Here is a 14,565-nt window from a genome sequence, read left to right as displayed (position 1 = left end):
AAAACAAAAAACACTATTTTACAGAAACAGCATTCTGCAAGTTGTACCTCCAGGTCTCAGTCTACCACCTGCCTTAGAAGTTATTCCAACTCAGGTTAGAAAACAGTAGAGCTGGAAGGAATTAATTCAACCCTCCCATTTTACAGATGGGGAAAATCACGGCCCTCCGACTTGGTGTGCCTGGGGTCACATGGTCAGAAAGGAGTGGGTGTCACGCTTCCTGACAGCAGCGGTACCTGTCCGTCTCCCGGGCCCCGGATCTTCGTTGAGGAAAGAGACGTGAGTTTTCCATTCAGTCCACTTCACCTCGTTGATCCTGCGGGTGTGATAATCATTCTCACTACTCCCCAAGTGCACCTCATTAAATGCAAACAAGTAGCACAACGTTTGGGGAGTCCTCCACAGGGATCAAGGGCATTCCTGCCCCATGTGGTCACATCAGTGTTGTTAAGGCTTGAAACCTGCCCGAATCTCCATTTTCCCAGGCCTCCAGGATCAGTCTCCTCCCAGGGTGTGGGACCCAGAAGCTCAGAGAGGTGTAAAGGGGACATCTTCAGCCAGCAGGGGCTGTGCCTGACTCGGGGAGGCAGCCCACGGAGAAGGAGGGAAGGAAGGAGAGTGGGGCAGGCTCGGGCTGAGAAGATGTGAGGGCATGAAGTCCAGCTAGGGTTAAGGTTGCACTAAGAGAAGATGGTTAGGGGACTTGCCCGGCAGTCCAATGGTTAAGACTCCTCTTCCCAATGCAGGGGTTTGATCCCTGGTTGGAGAACTAAGGTCCCACATGCTGCGGGGTGTGGCCCAAAATTTTTTTATAAAAAGAGAAGAAGGTCAGGGTTCAGAACCCAAAAGAGTAGGCAGTGTCTAAGGTGCTGGATTGTAAGTGGAGAAGATAGTTTGGCTGAAGTTCACATTCACAGAACATCTCTAGAGTGAGGGTGTCAAAATTAGACATATCTATTAGGGTAACTATTACAGTTGAAATGATGGTTCCCGGGGCAGAGCGGGGCGGGGAGGGGTTTCAGTCATAGAGGTGGGTCAAGGTACAATTATACTCCAAGAAGGCAGTCTGCAGGGTCAGGCAGTCAGACAGGTGGTCGGAAGAGGTAGACCCATCAGAAAAGAGGGTCAGGGCACGTGCAAGTACTTTTTTAAAAATCAAAAAGCTTGACATCTGTCAAAAGTAGCTGTCTCACTTTCCATTTGCCTGTGACAGAATGTGCCTCTCAGAAGGACAAATAGTGCCAGGCTGGCAAATCTCTTCTAAGGCAGACACTGGGCAGGGGGAGGCCATGGAGGCACCTCCAAAAGGGCAGAGTCTCCTTCTCCCTTCTGAGGCTTAGAAAGTCTATCCCTGGGCCAGCGACCCCGAGAGAGCAAATTCCATCTTCTGAGGAGGCAGAACAGACCGTGGTCTGGCAAGCAAATGGCAGCATCATTTCACTAACATTCACCAACTCATCTCTCTTCACCCACCCAGAAAGCATCACCAAAGGGCCCTTCTCCCTTTGTTACCGCAAACACAGTCGGAAATCTTGCTCTGCCACTTTACACAGCTCTCCCATCCGGAATCTGCTCCTCAGCCATTCTGGTAACATTTTCTCGAACTCCAAGATCGTCCTGGCTCTCTGGGGACATAAACGAGCCTAACTGCATCTCTCAGGAGCCAGCCCAGGAGCACGGCTCCGTGTGAGTGTTGGATGCGCCCACACGCCTGCACACACACACATATACACACGTGCACACGCACCAAACAGCCCACTCCACCTGCATGGAATGCTTAATGCATAGATCCTGAGGATCGGGCTAACCTACAGAATTCAAAAATGAACACCCAGTAAGTTTGGGAAAGGTGTTCAAATTGTTTTAAACATCACATAAACAATGTTTCTGGAAGTCCAGAGCTGCCTAACTGAAAATGTTAGGATCCTGGGATCCCACCAGGAAGGGAGTTTCCAGGAGGACATCATGCGGTCCTAGCCCCATGTCAGGCTTAGAGTCCCCTCAGCAATTTCCCCGGCAATAATTTGTCCAATCTCTCCTGAATATTAACAGCAATCCAATTAAGAAGGCCCTAATCATTAGTAACTTCCTTGTGTCAAATCAAAGCTTTTTTCCCTGTTGTTGCCCCATATACCTCATTTCTGCCTCTTGGACCACAGAAGGAAGCTGCTCCCCCTTTCACAAGTAGCTCTGCAGATATCTGAAGGAACTGTCACGCTCTTCTTACACCATTTATGTAGGAAGTGTAACATGCCTGGTCACTACCTCTGGATCATCCTGTGGGTTAGTATCCTCCGTGTGTAAGGCCCATAGCATGTGAGGAGTACTGGAGGAGAGCAGAACTGTCACCTCCATTGTCTTATACCTAAGGACGTTGTCCTATACCTACTCCTCTTAATGCAACCTAAGGTCACGCTTCAACATCCACATATCACACCATTGACCCTGAGCACAGCACACCCATAAGCCTGAGCTCCTCTCACACGTGCTGTTGTCCAGCCACACTCCCTAGACCTTATACCCCAGAAACCTAGCTTCCTCAAACCTGGCCAAACACAGGGAGCTTATGCAGATTTCCAGGCCCCACCCCAGATCCACTGGGGCCATGTGCTGAACTGAGTCCCCATGAGGGCTCCCATAGAAAGACTCTGCCAAGGTCACCTGTAGGCGCCAGATGCGCTCACTCTCCTTGGAGATGTTCTCCACAGTCTCCCCCATCAGGGCAATGAGCATATTGAGGAGGAGGACGAAGGTGAGGGTGACATAGGTGATGAGCAGGAACAGGGAGAGGATGGGGTACTTGGAGTTCTGCTGGATCTGCAGGTCACCCAGGCCTATGGTGAGCTTGAAGAGTTCCAGCACCGTGTCGCTGAAGCTGCCATAGGAGCTGCAGTCCTCATTGTCTTTGGAACACTTCTCGATCAGCGAGGCCAGGGCTGGGAAGACATAACAGGGCGTTCTCTGCAGCCTCTCTGTCTGGTTAATTACCCAATAAACCCGTGCATGCCTGCATGTACACCGATGCCCACACACACAGACTGCAGGCCTGCTGCCTCCTTCTCTCCAGCTATTTAAATTACATCTCCAGCCTCAGCTCCTCCGGAAGCTTCATCAGGCTGGTGCTCTGCCTTGACAGAAAGGGCAGAAAGCCCTTTCTGCCTAACAAAGCCCAAACTCTTCTCTCTACCCCACCATTCAGCCCTTGATCTATCACGGGCTTGCACAGTCGATAACTACAATCTATAATCTGTGTGTCTCTGGCTCCTCAACCAGGCTTTGAGCTCCCAACTTCCTGTAGCTTGGGTTGTATCCCCCAAGACTGAGAAGTCCTGAGTCTCTTCCTAATGCTCTGTGGCAAGACCTCTGGTCAAGGCCTGGGACTCTTTCTTTTCTTCTCCCCAACGCACTACAGCAGTGGCTCATTACTGAATGAATGGACGGATGGATGAATGAATGAATGATCAAATTAATCAGGGAGGAAATGGATGGATGAATAAACAAACAAGTGAAGGAGCAAATAAATAAGCAAACTGTGACCCAGAAAAGGTACCAGACAGATGGGAACAGCTGCCTAACTTCAAATGCCAGTGATAACTAGGGGAAGAAAAACTGGCTTGGGAAAATAAAATGATATCTCTTTATGCAGAGGTTAGAAATAAAATCAGGTTATGCTGTTCCCTCTGTTGTAAATGGAGAGGTGTGTGTTTTTTTTTATCGGAGTACACTTGCTTTACAATATTGTGTTAGTTTATACTGTACAGCAAAGTGAATCAGCTATGTGTATACACACATCCCCTCTTTCCTGGATTTCCTTGTCATTTAAGTCACCACAGAGCACTGAGTAGAGTTCCCTGTGCTATACAGTAGGTTCTCATTAGTTATCTATTTTATACGTAGCATCAATAATGTATATATGTCAATCCCAATCTCCCAATTCATCCCACCCCCCCTTTCCCCCTTGGTATACATACATTTGTTCTCTACATCTGTGTCTCTATTTCTGCTTTGTAAATAAGATCATCTATACCAATTTCTTCAGATTCCACAGATATGCGTTAATAAACGATATTTGTTTTTCTCTTTCTGACTTACTCCACTCTGTATGACAGTCTCTAGGTGTAAATGGAGAGGCTTTCAAGAGGGGTTTCCCATCCCTGGTCCCAGCAGACCAGAGGCTCTCACAGATATATCTGCAGCAAACTATGACAGTAATGTGATGTGGAGGGCCAAAGGAGGTTATCTCAATGCATTACTCTGCTCCTATTTTTCAAAGACCATCAATCAAATTTCTGCAGACTTTAGCTTCTCCATCTGTAAAATGGGGCCGAAAATCTGCCAAGCCTATCTGAGGCTGTGAGAGCCGCATAGGGTGATGGATGTAAAGGTGGGAGGCATACCACACAGGGTGGTTGGATAAAAGCCACCAGTTCAAACCCTGGAGTCTCTCAGCCTCAGTGGCCTTATGGTCAGGGATGATGATGACTCCCCCTTGGTCAAGATGTCACGAGAAGTAAAGAGATAATGGTTGGGAAATGCTAACCACGGAAAGTGTTCCACCGGTGGCCGAAATAATTGTTGCTGAGGCTCCTGTGTGCTTTGTCATGCTGACATCTGTGTAAAGTGTTTTACAAACGAGGGAGTTACTATTATTTATAAATCAATTACCTACTCCAAATCCAAATAAGAACACGATATATACAAACAAGAACTTCAGAACATCATGTAAAATGACCTACAAAGAAAGAAACACAATTCAAGGGTAAGGTTTGAGCACAGATTCATTATACATTGATTTCCTGACTGCTTCCCACCCTCTCCTGGGTTCGCACTCTAACCATGCCCTCGCTTGGGCCACTCTTCTGCGACCCTCACCAGGTCCTCCTGATGCTGTCTCCACAGCTCAGCGCTGGGCCCACCTCTTCCAGAAAGACTTCTCTTCTGTTCCTGCTCTCCACCCTCCTCCCTCCTAGAACACAGTCTGTTTCTGTCCCTGCTGATTCAGGCTGCACATGAGCACCTTTCCTCATAGAAACTCACATCTGGAATCCTCACACTTCCTGGGGGCCGCAGTGTGCTGGGCCGAGCTCGCACCAGCTCACAAGAGCTGATTGTCTCACTTTCATGAATTTTCTGAGCTCGTTGTTAAACACAGCCATGACTAAGAATTAAATTGTGTAAACTTATAACTAACTAAATTGCATTAGAAACAAAGATAATAAATGTTCAAAACGCATCACTTCCGAGTGACTTTACTACATTTTATAATTATCTAGGCTTTTAAGGCTATTTATTTCTCATAACCATATGGCGGAAACACTATATAATGGTGCATTACTGTGCATCCCTTCCCAATTCTGTATTCAGTGACATCGCATTGGTAGCTGGAAGTCAGCCATGGTGGGAATATTTACACCATGGAAATTGGTAAAAGCTACAAATCAGAGATTGTTGATCATCTAGATCTAGACTTAAGACAACGATGGACAAAATGTTAAGGCAGATTAAACTTTAAAAATGTGTCCTATCTGTAGCTGTTAATAGTGGGAATAGCACAAAAACGTTGATGAAATATTCTTCTAGTATTTGAAAACTATTATCCAATTCAGCAGATAAACGGCTCAGCATCACTGACAAACAAATGCAGTTTCAACACAAGTCTTCATTGTTTCCCTTTCATCTTACTCCTTAAAACAGAGGAAAATACCAGCATTTATGCTGGCAAAACACTCACTTGTCAATTGCAACCATAGGTTGGCAAACAGATATGAGTTCAACCCAAATCAACAGACTATTCGGTGAGACTCAACTAGCCATGTGGAATTTACAACAAAAGGCACTGTATATTTTATTAATGTTTGTAACTTGTGTGCTGCACATCCTTTATATGGTAAACATATATAATAAACATATCTACGTGTATATATATAACATATTATATATACATATTTTCCCTCCTAGAGAGCCTGACCAAAGGCAAAGGGAGGCCACAGTATTTGGGAGAAAGAGCAGTGGCCTGTCTCTTGGGCAAGTCTCTTTTCCTCTCCAGACCTCAATTTCCCCATCTGAAAAATGGGCCTTCTTGGAAGGCCCTCCCTGCCCATCTCTGACCCTCGGCAGCCCCAACACACCTTCTGGATCATGACGCTGTACATGCCCATGGACTGGAATCCCCGCGTGTAGTAGAGCATGTTCGCCCAGCCCAGGGCCATGGCCAGCACGAGGCAGGCGAGGTACTCTTTGCAGGCAAACAAGTACAAGAGGACAGACAGTATCACAAGCACAGCTTGGACAAAACTGTTCAGGAGACACAGGAGACAAGGGCCTTACTTACTTCTTGGTATCAGGGCAGAGATGTCCAAATCCTCCAACCTCCCTTAAATCCTGAATAGTTACCCTGGTGGCTGGTGCTGAAGAGACAGATAAGGCTTCCCCAGATCTGCTGGACGACGTCTAAAATCCAGCCTTGCAGACTGCATTGCTAGATGCAAGTCAGTGCTGGTTGCAGTTGACAAGGACTTTTTAAAGATACAGATCCCCAGGGCCCAGGAGATTCTGGTTCAGAAGGCCCAGGGTGCTGCCCAGGACGCTGTATGTTTTTTAAATCACCCATGTGATTTCTGACCCCCACATGGGTTGGGGTACACTGGGGTAGACTGAGGATGTGGTGAATGATTGCATTTTTAACCAAAATGACAAAAGCTGACATCTATACTCAAAAGTCAATCATAACAAAAGTCCCCCATAACCTATTTTGAGAAATCCTTTAAAAAACTACAATACATGCCATATAATAGGTTTGCTAAAAGGAGATTGTGCAACAATGCGAATGTACTTAAGAGTACTGAACTGTACACTTAAAATGGTTAAGATGTTTTAACTTTTGTGTTACGTGTATTATACCACAATTTGAAATGTTTAAAGTACAGTAAGTACCAAACATACAAGATCAAAATCTACTCCTAAACAGTGTGTAACACCATCAGTTATGCAGACATCTGGATAGAAACCCTCTCTTGCTTATAACATCAGGTAGTCTCCACAATTACAAAATATCTAACTAGTTAAAGTTAGGACACAGGCAAGTTTGATTTCCTTGTGCAGTGAAAAGCAAACGTTTGGGTGAGCAGGGCATTTGGGACTGAAGTGAGGAAGCATGTTTACACGTTCCTCTACACTAAGAAAACAACGAAGAAGCGGAAGAACAGGACATGGCACTGGTGCCTTCCGTCTGTGCCAAAGCCAGTGGCTGTACAAATGGATTTTTCTCCGGAATCGTCACAGTTTCTCCAAGGTGACAGACTCACATGTGACTTGCACCCTGGGCAGTGCTGCACCTGGCTTATTCATTCACTGCAGTATCAGGGGGCCCCACCTGCCCAAAGAGATGAAGAACTTAGCTCATGCTTCTGGAAGGCAGGTACATACTTAATAGGTATTTGGAAACATCAGGCCAAGATTCAAGGTCTTACAGACCCAGCCTCCCAAATGCTCAGAATAGGGCCTTTGGTGGGGTCTACAGAGGCATGGAGCCTAACATTCTTCATCTCAAGCTGCAGATCCTTTTCCATTATTTATTTAGAGACAGGAGTTACGTAATCCTCTGCACATGACAGGGGTTACATAAATCTCCTTTCATTTAGAGACAGGGATTACGTAATCCTGGGCACAAGACCTCATTCAGAGAGGCTGCTGAGCTGAGCTTCCTGGCTAGCGCCTACAGTAGTCAGCCCTGCACAAGCTCGGGATGAGGCTGACTGGGAAACTGGGCTGGCTTGAGCTTCACGACTGAAGCTCCGCCTGACTCGACGTGACTCACTTCCCTGCACTGAGCCTCGGTTTTGTTTTGTTTTTTTGCGGTACGCGGTCCTCTCACTGTTGTGGCCTCTCCCGTTGCGGAGCACAGGCTCCGGACGCGCAGGCTCAGCGGCCATGGCTCACGGGCGCAGCCGCTCCGCGGCACGTGGGATCCTCCCAGACCGGGACACGAACCCACGTCCCCCGCATCGGCAGGCGGACTCCCAACCACTGCGCCACTGCGCCACTGAGCCTCGGTTTTCATGCCTAAAGATGAGACTCAATGATTTCTCAAGTACCTTCCAGTCCTGACCTGCCAGGGTCCAAAACGACAGCCAGGAGGAACTGGCCTGGAGTGTCCCTTCATAAAAAATAAACATGCCTTCTCTGTGCTGGCTGCCGCCCAGGGCTCTGTGGCAGGGTGCAGTCAGCTATCCCTGCAACCAGATGGTGGGCACTGTCCTAGTGTTTTCTGGTCCTCTCCATGGGCATCTATGTGCCTCTCTTACCAGAAAGGAGAGAGGAGGTCCCTGGCCATGTGACTTGGCGAAATGACAGGGACAGGTGACACGGTAGGGTGGCTATTGCAGAGGGACACAGCAGCCATCATACAGGACTTCAGCCTTGCCTGCAAGGTGGTGACCAAGGGGACAGACCTACTTACAAGACAAAGTGAAACCAGGCATCCGAGAGGATGGACTGCATATCTGAGGGTCTCAGCAGGAAGATCGCGATGCCCTGAGGCCAGAAAGGAAAGAAAAGCTGCCCCCTCTTCATGCCCCTCGCTGGAGGATTTGGGGAAGGGGGGCGTTTCCCCAGGACTGAGACTCAGGAACAGGGAAGTATGTGAAGGCCCAGCCAGAGCCCAGGTGAGGGATATGGAAGGGCACTTGTGCCTGGGGGACAGAGGCAACCCCAGGGTAAGAGTGCATGCTCCCCCTGATCTTCTCACATCTCTTACTCTCACCCCCGTAATCACCCCAGAACCCACAAAGCAGCAGAACCATACAGTTACCTTCCATTCCCCAAATATGGCCTAGCTTTCCAGCCTCTGAGCCTTTGTTCATGCTGTTCCCCACACCTGTCCTGTAATACCTTCTCCCCAGTGTCCTCATGCCAACCCTCCCCTACCAGAGTAAGTGCCATCTCTGCCTTCAAGCCTTCCTGCCCGCCCCCCCACTGCCAATAAAAGTCATCTCTTCTTCTGAGCACGGGTCTGAGCCCAACATCAGGTCTTTTCACAGTCTATGTTAAAGTCTAGCTATTTGTGTCCATCTGAAATCCCTACCAGACTATGAACTCAAAGAGGGCAGATTCCCTCCATCCCTGTCATCTCCTCCAGAACCCCACATTGAAGGTGTTCAGAATATACCTGCTGATTCATTGGTTGGATGGATGAATGGGTAGATCGACTGACAAACAGATGGAAAGATGGTTGGATGAAGGATGGAAGGACAGTGGGTAAGGATGAGTGGGTGTTTAAATGGATGAATGAGTGGCTGGGTTGATGAGAGAGGGCAGGTGATTGGATAGGTGGATGGAGGGGCAGGGAAGATGGGACACTGAGTGGCTGGGAGTGTAGATAACTGGCACATAGATGGGCAGATGGATGGAGGAATGGATAGATAAAGTAGGTAGGATAAGCTTGCTTGTTTATGTAAATCTAAAGGTTAAAAAGGAAATGCCTCCCCAAAGTCTCCCAGCAGTAGTAGCAGAGCCTGCTGTCACCCTGCCTGCCTCACAGGGCAGCCCAGGAGGGCTTGGTGACCTACTCACCTCTTTCACAGAAATGCACATGGCCCAGATGAGCACAAACATCCTTCCTAAGAGCTGCAGCCACCACATCTTGTATGAGAAGGGGTGTGACAGGGCCTGGGGAGGAAGGGAAAGGAATGGATGGGTGCAGGATGGGGAGTGAGGAAGGTAGGGGTAGCGCCACCTCCGGGGGAACCACGCACATACACGTGCCCAACCCTCAAGCTGGGCCAGAGGCCAGCACAAAGCCGCATCTCTGTACAGGGCCAAAAAGGAACTGCAGCCCCCAGCCCCTGCCTCCCCCGCCCAGAGTGGAAACCCAGAATTGTGCGGTGAGAAGCACGATCCAATCCACGCTAACAACCCTCTCATACCTCTTGGCATTTATCTGTTCCATCTGTATCCAGACACTCACAGGGCCTCATAACACAGTTAAAGCCAAGACTCCGTGCCTCGTGTAATGGATGGGGAACGGAGACCCAGAGTGCTGGGAATGCTTCTCCAAATGACTTCCACCTCCTCCCATTTTCTCCCATGGCCCTCACAGCAAAAACACCCAACCATCTCCAGATTTAGACATGGAGCCTGGGCAGGGCCTGGGGCTCCTAATTCTGCAGCAGGGGTCAGCCTGGTGCTGAGCACCTGGGGTTGAGCTCAACCAGGCGCTGGTGACGTATTCGGTGTCCAAGACACTGTTGAAGCATGAAAACCGGGGGACCCCATGCACAACTCTTGACCTCTCTGGGCCTCAGTTTCTCCGTAGGCACATAGGGCGGCTCCAGGGTCCAGCAGTGCTGACCAACCCATCCCCCACTTCAAGGGGCCCACTTACCTCCTCCCCCCGGGCGTGGTAGTAGGAGATGAAGGTCAGGATGATGTTGTAGAAGAAATAGGAGCAGAAGGACAGGAAGAACATGTACTTGGCGAACTTCTTCCACTTCATATGCAGCAGCGTGTGCAGGGGCTCCAGGGTCAGCATCTCATGCCGGTTCTGGGGGTAGAGCGGCTCAAGTCACCACGGAGATGAGACAGAGGAAGGGACCATTTCCGGAGGGCCCTCATTTCAAAGGAAGCTCTGAGTCAGCACTGCCCCTGGCAGAAGGAGGCAATGAACTGGTTTGGCTGGAAATGTTGGGAGAGGTCATTTCTAGCTCCTGAGGTTCCATTCCGGCGCACCCAGACAGCACCTGAAAGGCACAGAGCTTGGTGCTTTTGCCAAGGGGATCTGAGGCACGGTGGGGAGGGAGGGCTAGAAGGGAGGCCAGGGCCACGACTGGTGTCTGGCCCCTCCTGGGCACTCCTTCACTGTGTGACCCTAGGAAAACCCCTGACCCTCTCTGGGCCTCAGCCGCCTCGTCAGTAAGACTGATCTCAATCCCTGCCCTACCAGTCAGGCTGCTGTGAGGGCCAGGGAGATCCCGGGCAAGGCAGGCTCTGGGAAGCACAACTCTTGGTAAAATGTGAAAGATGTGTTTCCTCACTTTCCTCCAAGAGCCAGAAACTTCCCGCTGCTGATCTTCTCTTTCCTCCTTCAGCCTCACTGACTTCCCAGCTATGCCTCCTCCAGAAAGGCCTCCCTGATTGCTCAAACTGTGTACTCCCTGACCCTTATTTGGGGCCAGGTTTGGGGGAAGAGGGGATTCTAAGCCTGACCATATGGAACCAATAGAAGGAGTTGGGGGGAAAAAAGATGGAGAAGGTCTACACCCCTCCCCAACCCTGCCCAGGATTATGGGGCCAGGAGACCCCCACCACAAGGTCAGCTGGGAACAGGTGGCCCCAGCACCCACCCCAGACCCCGCCCACTAAGGCTAAGGAATGGGGGCTGCAGACATGTCTGGCTAGTAGCAAGGGGTCTTCCCAGGGCCTCCCTGGCCTGGGGCCCAGCCTGCTACCCTCTGACCTTCCCCAGCCCACCCGGGAGACCCACATCGATGTTGGTGTTGTAGACGATGATTTTCAGCACCGAGTTGTCGGTCATGGTGTCCACATTGGTGAGGTCGTAGAGCGAGGACGACACAGGCCCGTAGGCCCAGTCGGTGAATTTCCTGGACAGGCTCCGGAGCCGCTTCTCCTTGATCTCACGGCTGAGGATGTACTTCAGGATCTGGGGACAGGAAGAGTCACAACCATCAGCCTGGACAGGGTTTGGGGCGAAGACCGCTGGGCCTGCCCCAGGCAGACAGGGCCTGGGAAGAGGCTCCCACCAGGGATGGACTGAGTCAGGCCGAGTGCCTGTCACTGTGACCCCCGGCCCCCGCTTCATCTGTGGGATGGGCACAAAGCTCGCTGACCTGCCCGTCACACCAGGCATTGTGAATAACAGAGACAAGAGGCGTGAAGGCCTTTTGCACGCTTAAGAGGGCTGCATGATCATCCTTGCACCAGCTGGGGAGTCTGTTCCGGGAAGAATCCAGGAACTGACAATTTTGAGAAATAATTTCTGTTTGGCCTGGACTTGAGAAGCAGCTGGAAGGTTCTCCAGCTTCCCCATCCCACCCTCTGTCAGACCCTGTCAGTTGAGGCTCACTGCTCTGGCCAGTCAGGGGGTGATGCATGACACCAGCCTTTCAGAGAGGCCCGTGGGACCCACTCTCTAGGTCAGCGAGCTTGCTCTCTGCTACATGTTAGGGTCACTGGGGAACATTTAGAATTCCCACACCACTGACTAACTCAATCCAAATCTCTGGAGGTGGGACTCGGGAATCTGCATCTTGTAAAGCTTCCTGGGTGGTTCCAAAGTGCAGGCAAGATGGAGAGCTCACTAGTTCCCGAAAGCGAGCCCTGGGTACAATAAGATGGGGGCAGAACGTCCTGGGGCACCAACCCAAGGCCCAGGAGGAGGGTCCTAATGGGCAGGACAGTGTCACAGCCCTGATCTCATGTGACCCAGTGGGGTTCCCATCTCATCTCGCACGGAAGCCTAGTCTCTACAGCCCAGGCAGGGAGCTCCTAGGGATAAGGCACGTCTCCCCTTCCTGCGCCCCAGGCTACAAGAGCCCGAGGACATGGTCTGTGTCTCAAGTATGACTGCACCCTCTGCTCCCAGCATAGTGGCCAACTTGGGCAGCATCTGGAAAAGTTTCCAAAGAACACTGAATGAAGGAGAGGAGGGGCCAGGAAGGGTGCAGGCGGCTTCCCAAGACTGGCAAGAAGTGGTGGGTGTGGGTGGAGGGACACATTATCCTCTGGGGAACCAGGGGTCAGGGGGCCATGCTCCATGCAGGAAGCTTCATCCCTGGGCCCTCCCCAGGGACAAACACATGGCACAGCGGTCCTTGGAGAAAGTTCTGACTTGCGACCACAGTCTGACTCTCCTCAAAGCTCCCAGGAAGCTGTGTCCTTGGGGTGGGCAGGAGATGGGCGAGGCAGGCACACAATTCCTCCTCTGTCAAAGCTGTTCTGCACCCCTTCCTCCTCCCACAAGAGAATGAAAAGGTCCCTTGTGGGCACCAGCCCCGAGCACTGGGACGGGACCCAAGGCCCTCGGGGCACCACCTCCCTCCTCAGTTGCCCTGAGGTTGGCACAGCTGTGATGGCTCCACAGTCCCCACCCTACCCAGTGCCTTCCTGCAGCCTCCCAGGAGCCACGGTCCCCTCCCAGGGCTCAAGATGTGGACACTCAGGGGCAGCTTTGCCACGACGAGTCCTGACCTTGAAACCAGACCAAGCCGTGGCTCCCACTACAGATAGAGATGGGAGCCCACCCCAGCTGAGTCTTCACCAAGCTCCCAGTTAACTTGAGTTCCTCGGCCACATCACAAGGGCACAAAGAGCCACGAGCAGCCACATACTCTGCTGGGGACTTGGCTCAATGTTTCAACCTGACAGACAGGCTGGGGTCTCTCCAGAGTCAGGGACCAGCAGCCAACTGGCTTTGGATCCAGAGCAGACATTCGGGGACTCCCGTCCTCATAAGAGGCTGAAGGCCCCCAGGGTCAGACACTCAGCCTCCGCTTGGGTGCCTCACCGCGCAGGAATCCTCGGCCACAAAGCCTGAGTCACCGCAGCCTTAAGACTCCTCCACTCTGGCCCCGGCAAGGGGGTCCCAGGGCAGGAGACAGAAACCCAGAATGTTAGGGCCTGAAGTCCAGAGGATGCGCCCACGTGCTGCCTGTCCGTGGTCCGTGCAGTCGGCCACTCAGAAGGGCCCCTGGGGAGCGGGCCTCGCGCCCTCCCGCCGGCCCCGGGCCTCACCCACCTCGGCCTTGCCCATCTTGGCAGCCAGCTGCAGCGGCGTGAGGCCGTCATTGTTGCGCATGGTCTCCAGCTCCCAGTTGCCGCTCCTCAGCAGGATCATGTCGTACATGTGCTTGACGAAGTCATTCTGTGTCTTGAAGTCCTCAGCCACCGTCACCAGAGCATGGAGGATGTTGTTTCCCCGTGAGTCCTGCGAGGTGATGTCCGTCTGCTCGTTGCCCATCAGCAGCTCCACGATCTCGGGTTGGTTGGTGCAGGCTGCCAGGGCCAGGGGTGTCTCGCCTGGGGGAGGGGGAGCACAGGGGCTCGGTTCTCTCCTGGACCAGAGCGGTGATTCCCCAAGTTCTAGGAATGGGGCTTATCCTGCCCATCTCAGCAGGAGTGGGAGACTGAAGCTGGATCATTGCAACAAACTCCTAACCGGTCTCCCTGCTACTACCCTGGCCCTCCAACACTATCCTCAACACAGAAGCCAGACTGATCCTATTAATACATAAGGCTCACCTCACCCAGAACAAAAGCTCAAATTCCAATGACAGCCTACAAGGCCCTACATCTTCTGACGTCACCTCCTCCTCTCCCCCTCACTCACTCCCCTCCAGCCACAATGGCCTTCTTCCTTTTCCTCGAGCACACACAGGCACTTTTCTACCTCAGGGGCTTTGCACAGGCTGTTCCCTCTTCCAGTAGTGCTGTTCCTTAGATACCTGCATCACTCCCTACCTCACCACCTGTGAGTCTTTGCTCTAATGTCACCTTTTCAATGAATCATTCACCCTAACTGCCCTTTTAAAATGGAAACCCAGCTCCTTCCTG

At 51.3% G+C, this 14,565-nt stretch overlaps 1 protein-coding gene across 3 annotated transcripts in view; it reads right to left on the bottom strand.

Annotated features, from left to right (window-relative positions):
• The window catches only part of TRPV3 (transient receptor potential cation channel subfamily V member 3), a 38,909-nt gene that overhangs the window by 10,785 nt on the left and 13,559 nt on the right, over window positions 1-14,565 (bottom strand). For 2 of the 3 annotated variants that reach the window (XM_089900599.1, XM_089900600.1), the window contains exons 10-19: window positions 13,751-14,031; window positions 11,480-11,656; window positions 10,382-10,540; window positions 9,571-9,666; window positions 8,459-8,532; window positions 6,129-6,294; window positions 4,666-4,732; window positions 2,662-2,936; window positions 1,513-1,625; window positions 237-316 (exon numbers count right to left, since the gene is read on the bottom strand). In XM_089900599.1, the coding sequence (XP_089756725.1) occupies window positions 237-316; window positions 1,513-1,625; window positions 2,662-2,936; window positions 4,666-4,732; window positions 6,129-6,294; window positions 8,459-8,532; window positions 9,571-9,666; window positions 10,382-10,540; window positions 11,480-11,656; window positions 13,751-14,031 (1,488 nt within the window). Of the gene's footprint in view, window positions 1-236; window positions 317-1,512; window positions 1,644-2,661; window positions 2,937-4,665; window positions 4,733-6,128; window positions 6,295-8,458; window positions 8,533-9,570; window positions 9,667-10,381; window positions 10,541-11,479; window positions 11,657-13,750; window positions 14,032-14,565 lie in introns of all 3 variants that reach the window. The other variant, XM_089900601.1, reaches the window with a different exon arrangement.

This window comes from Delphinapterus leucas, chromosome 19 (genome assembly GCF_059928025.1).
Source record: "Delphinapterus leucas isolate spDelLeu-1000000601 "Yukka" chromosome 19, BTC_Dleu_Yukka2, whole genome shotgun sequence".
Lineage (NCBI taxonomy): Eukaryota > Metazoa > Chordata > Mammalia > Artiodactyla > Monodontidae > Delphinapterus > Delphinapterus leucas.
Note: the sequence above shows the minus strand (reverse complement) of the source record. Positions and strands in the feature narration are given on the sequence as shown.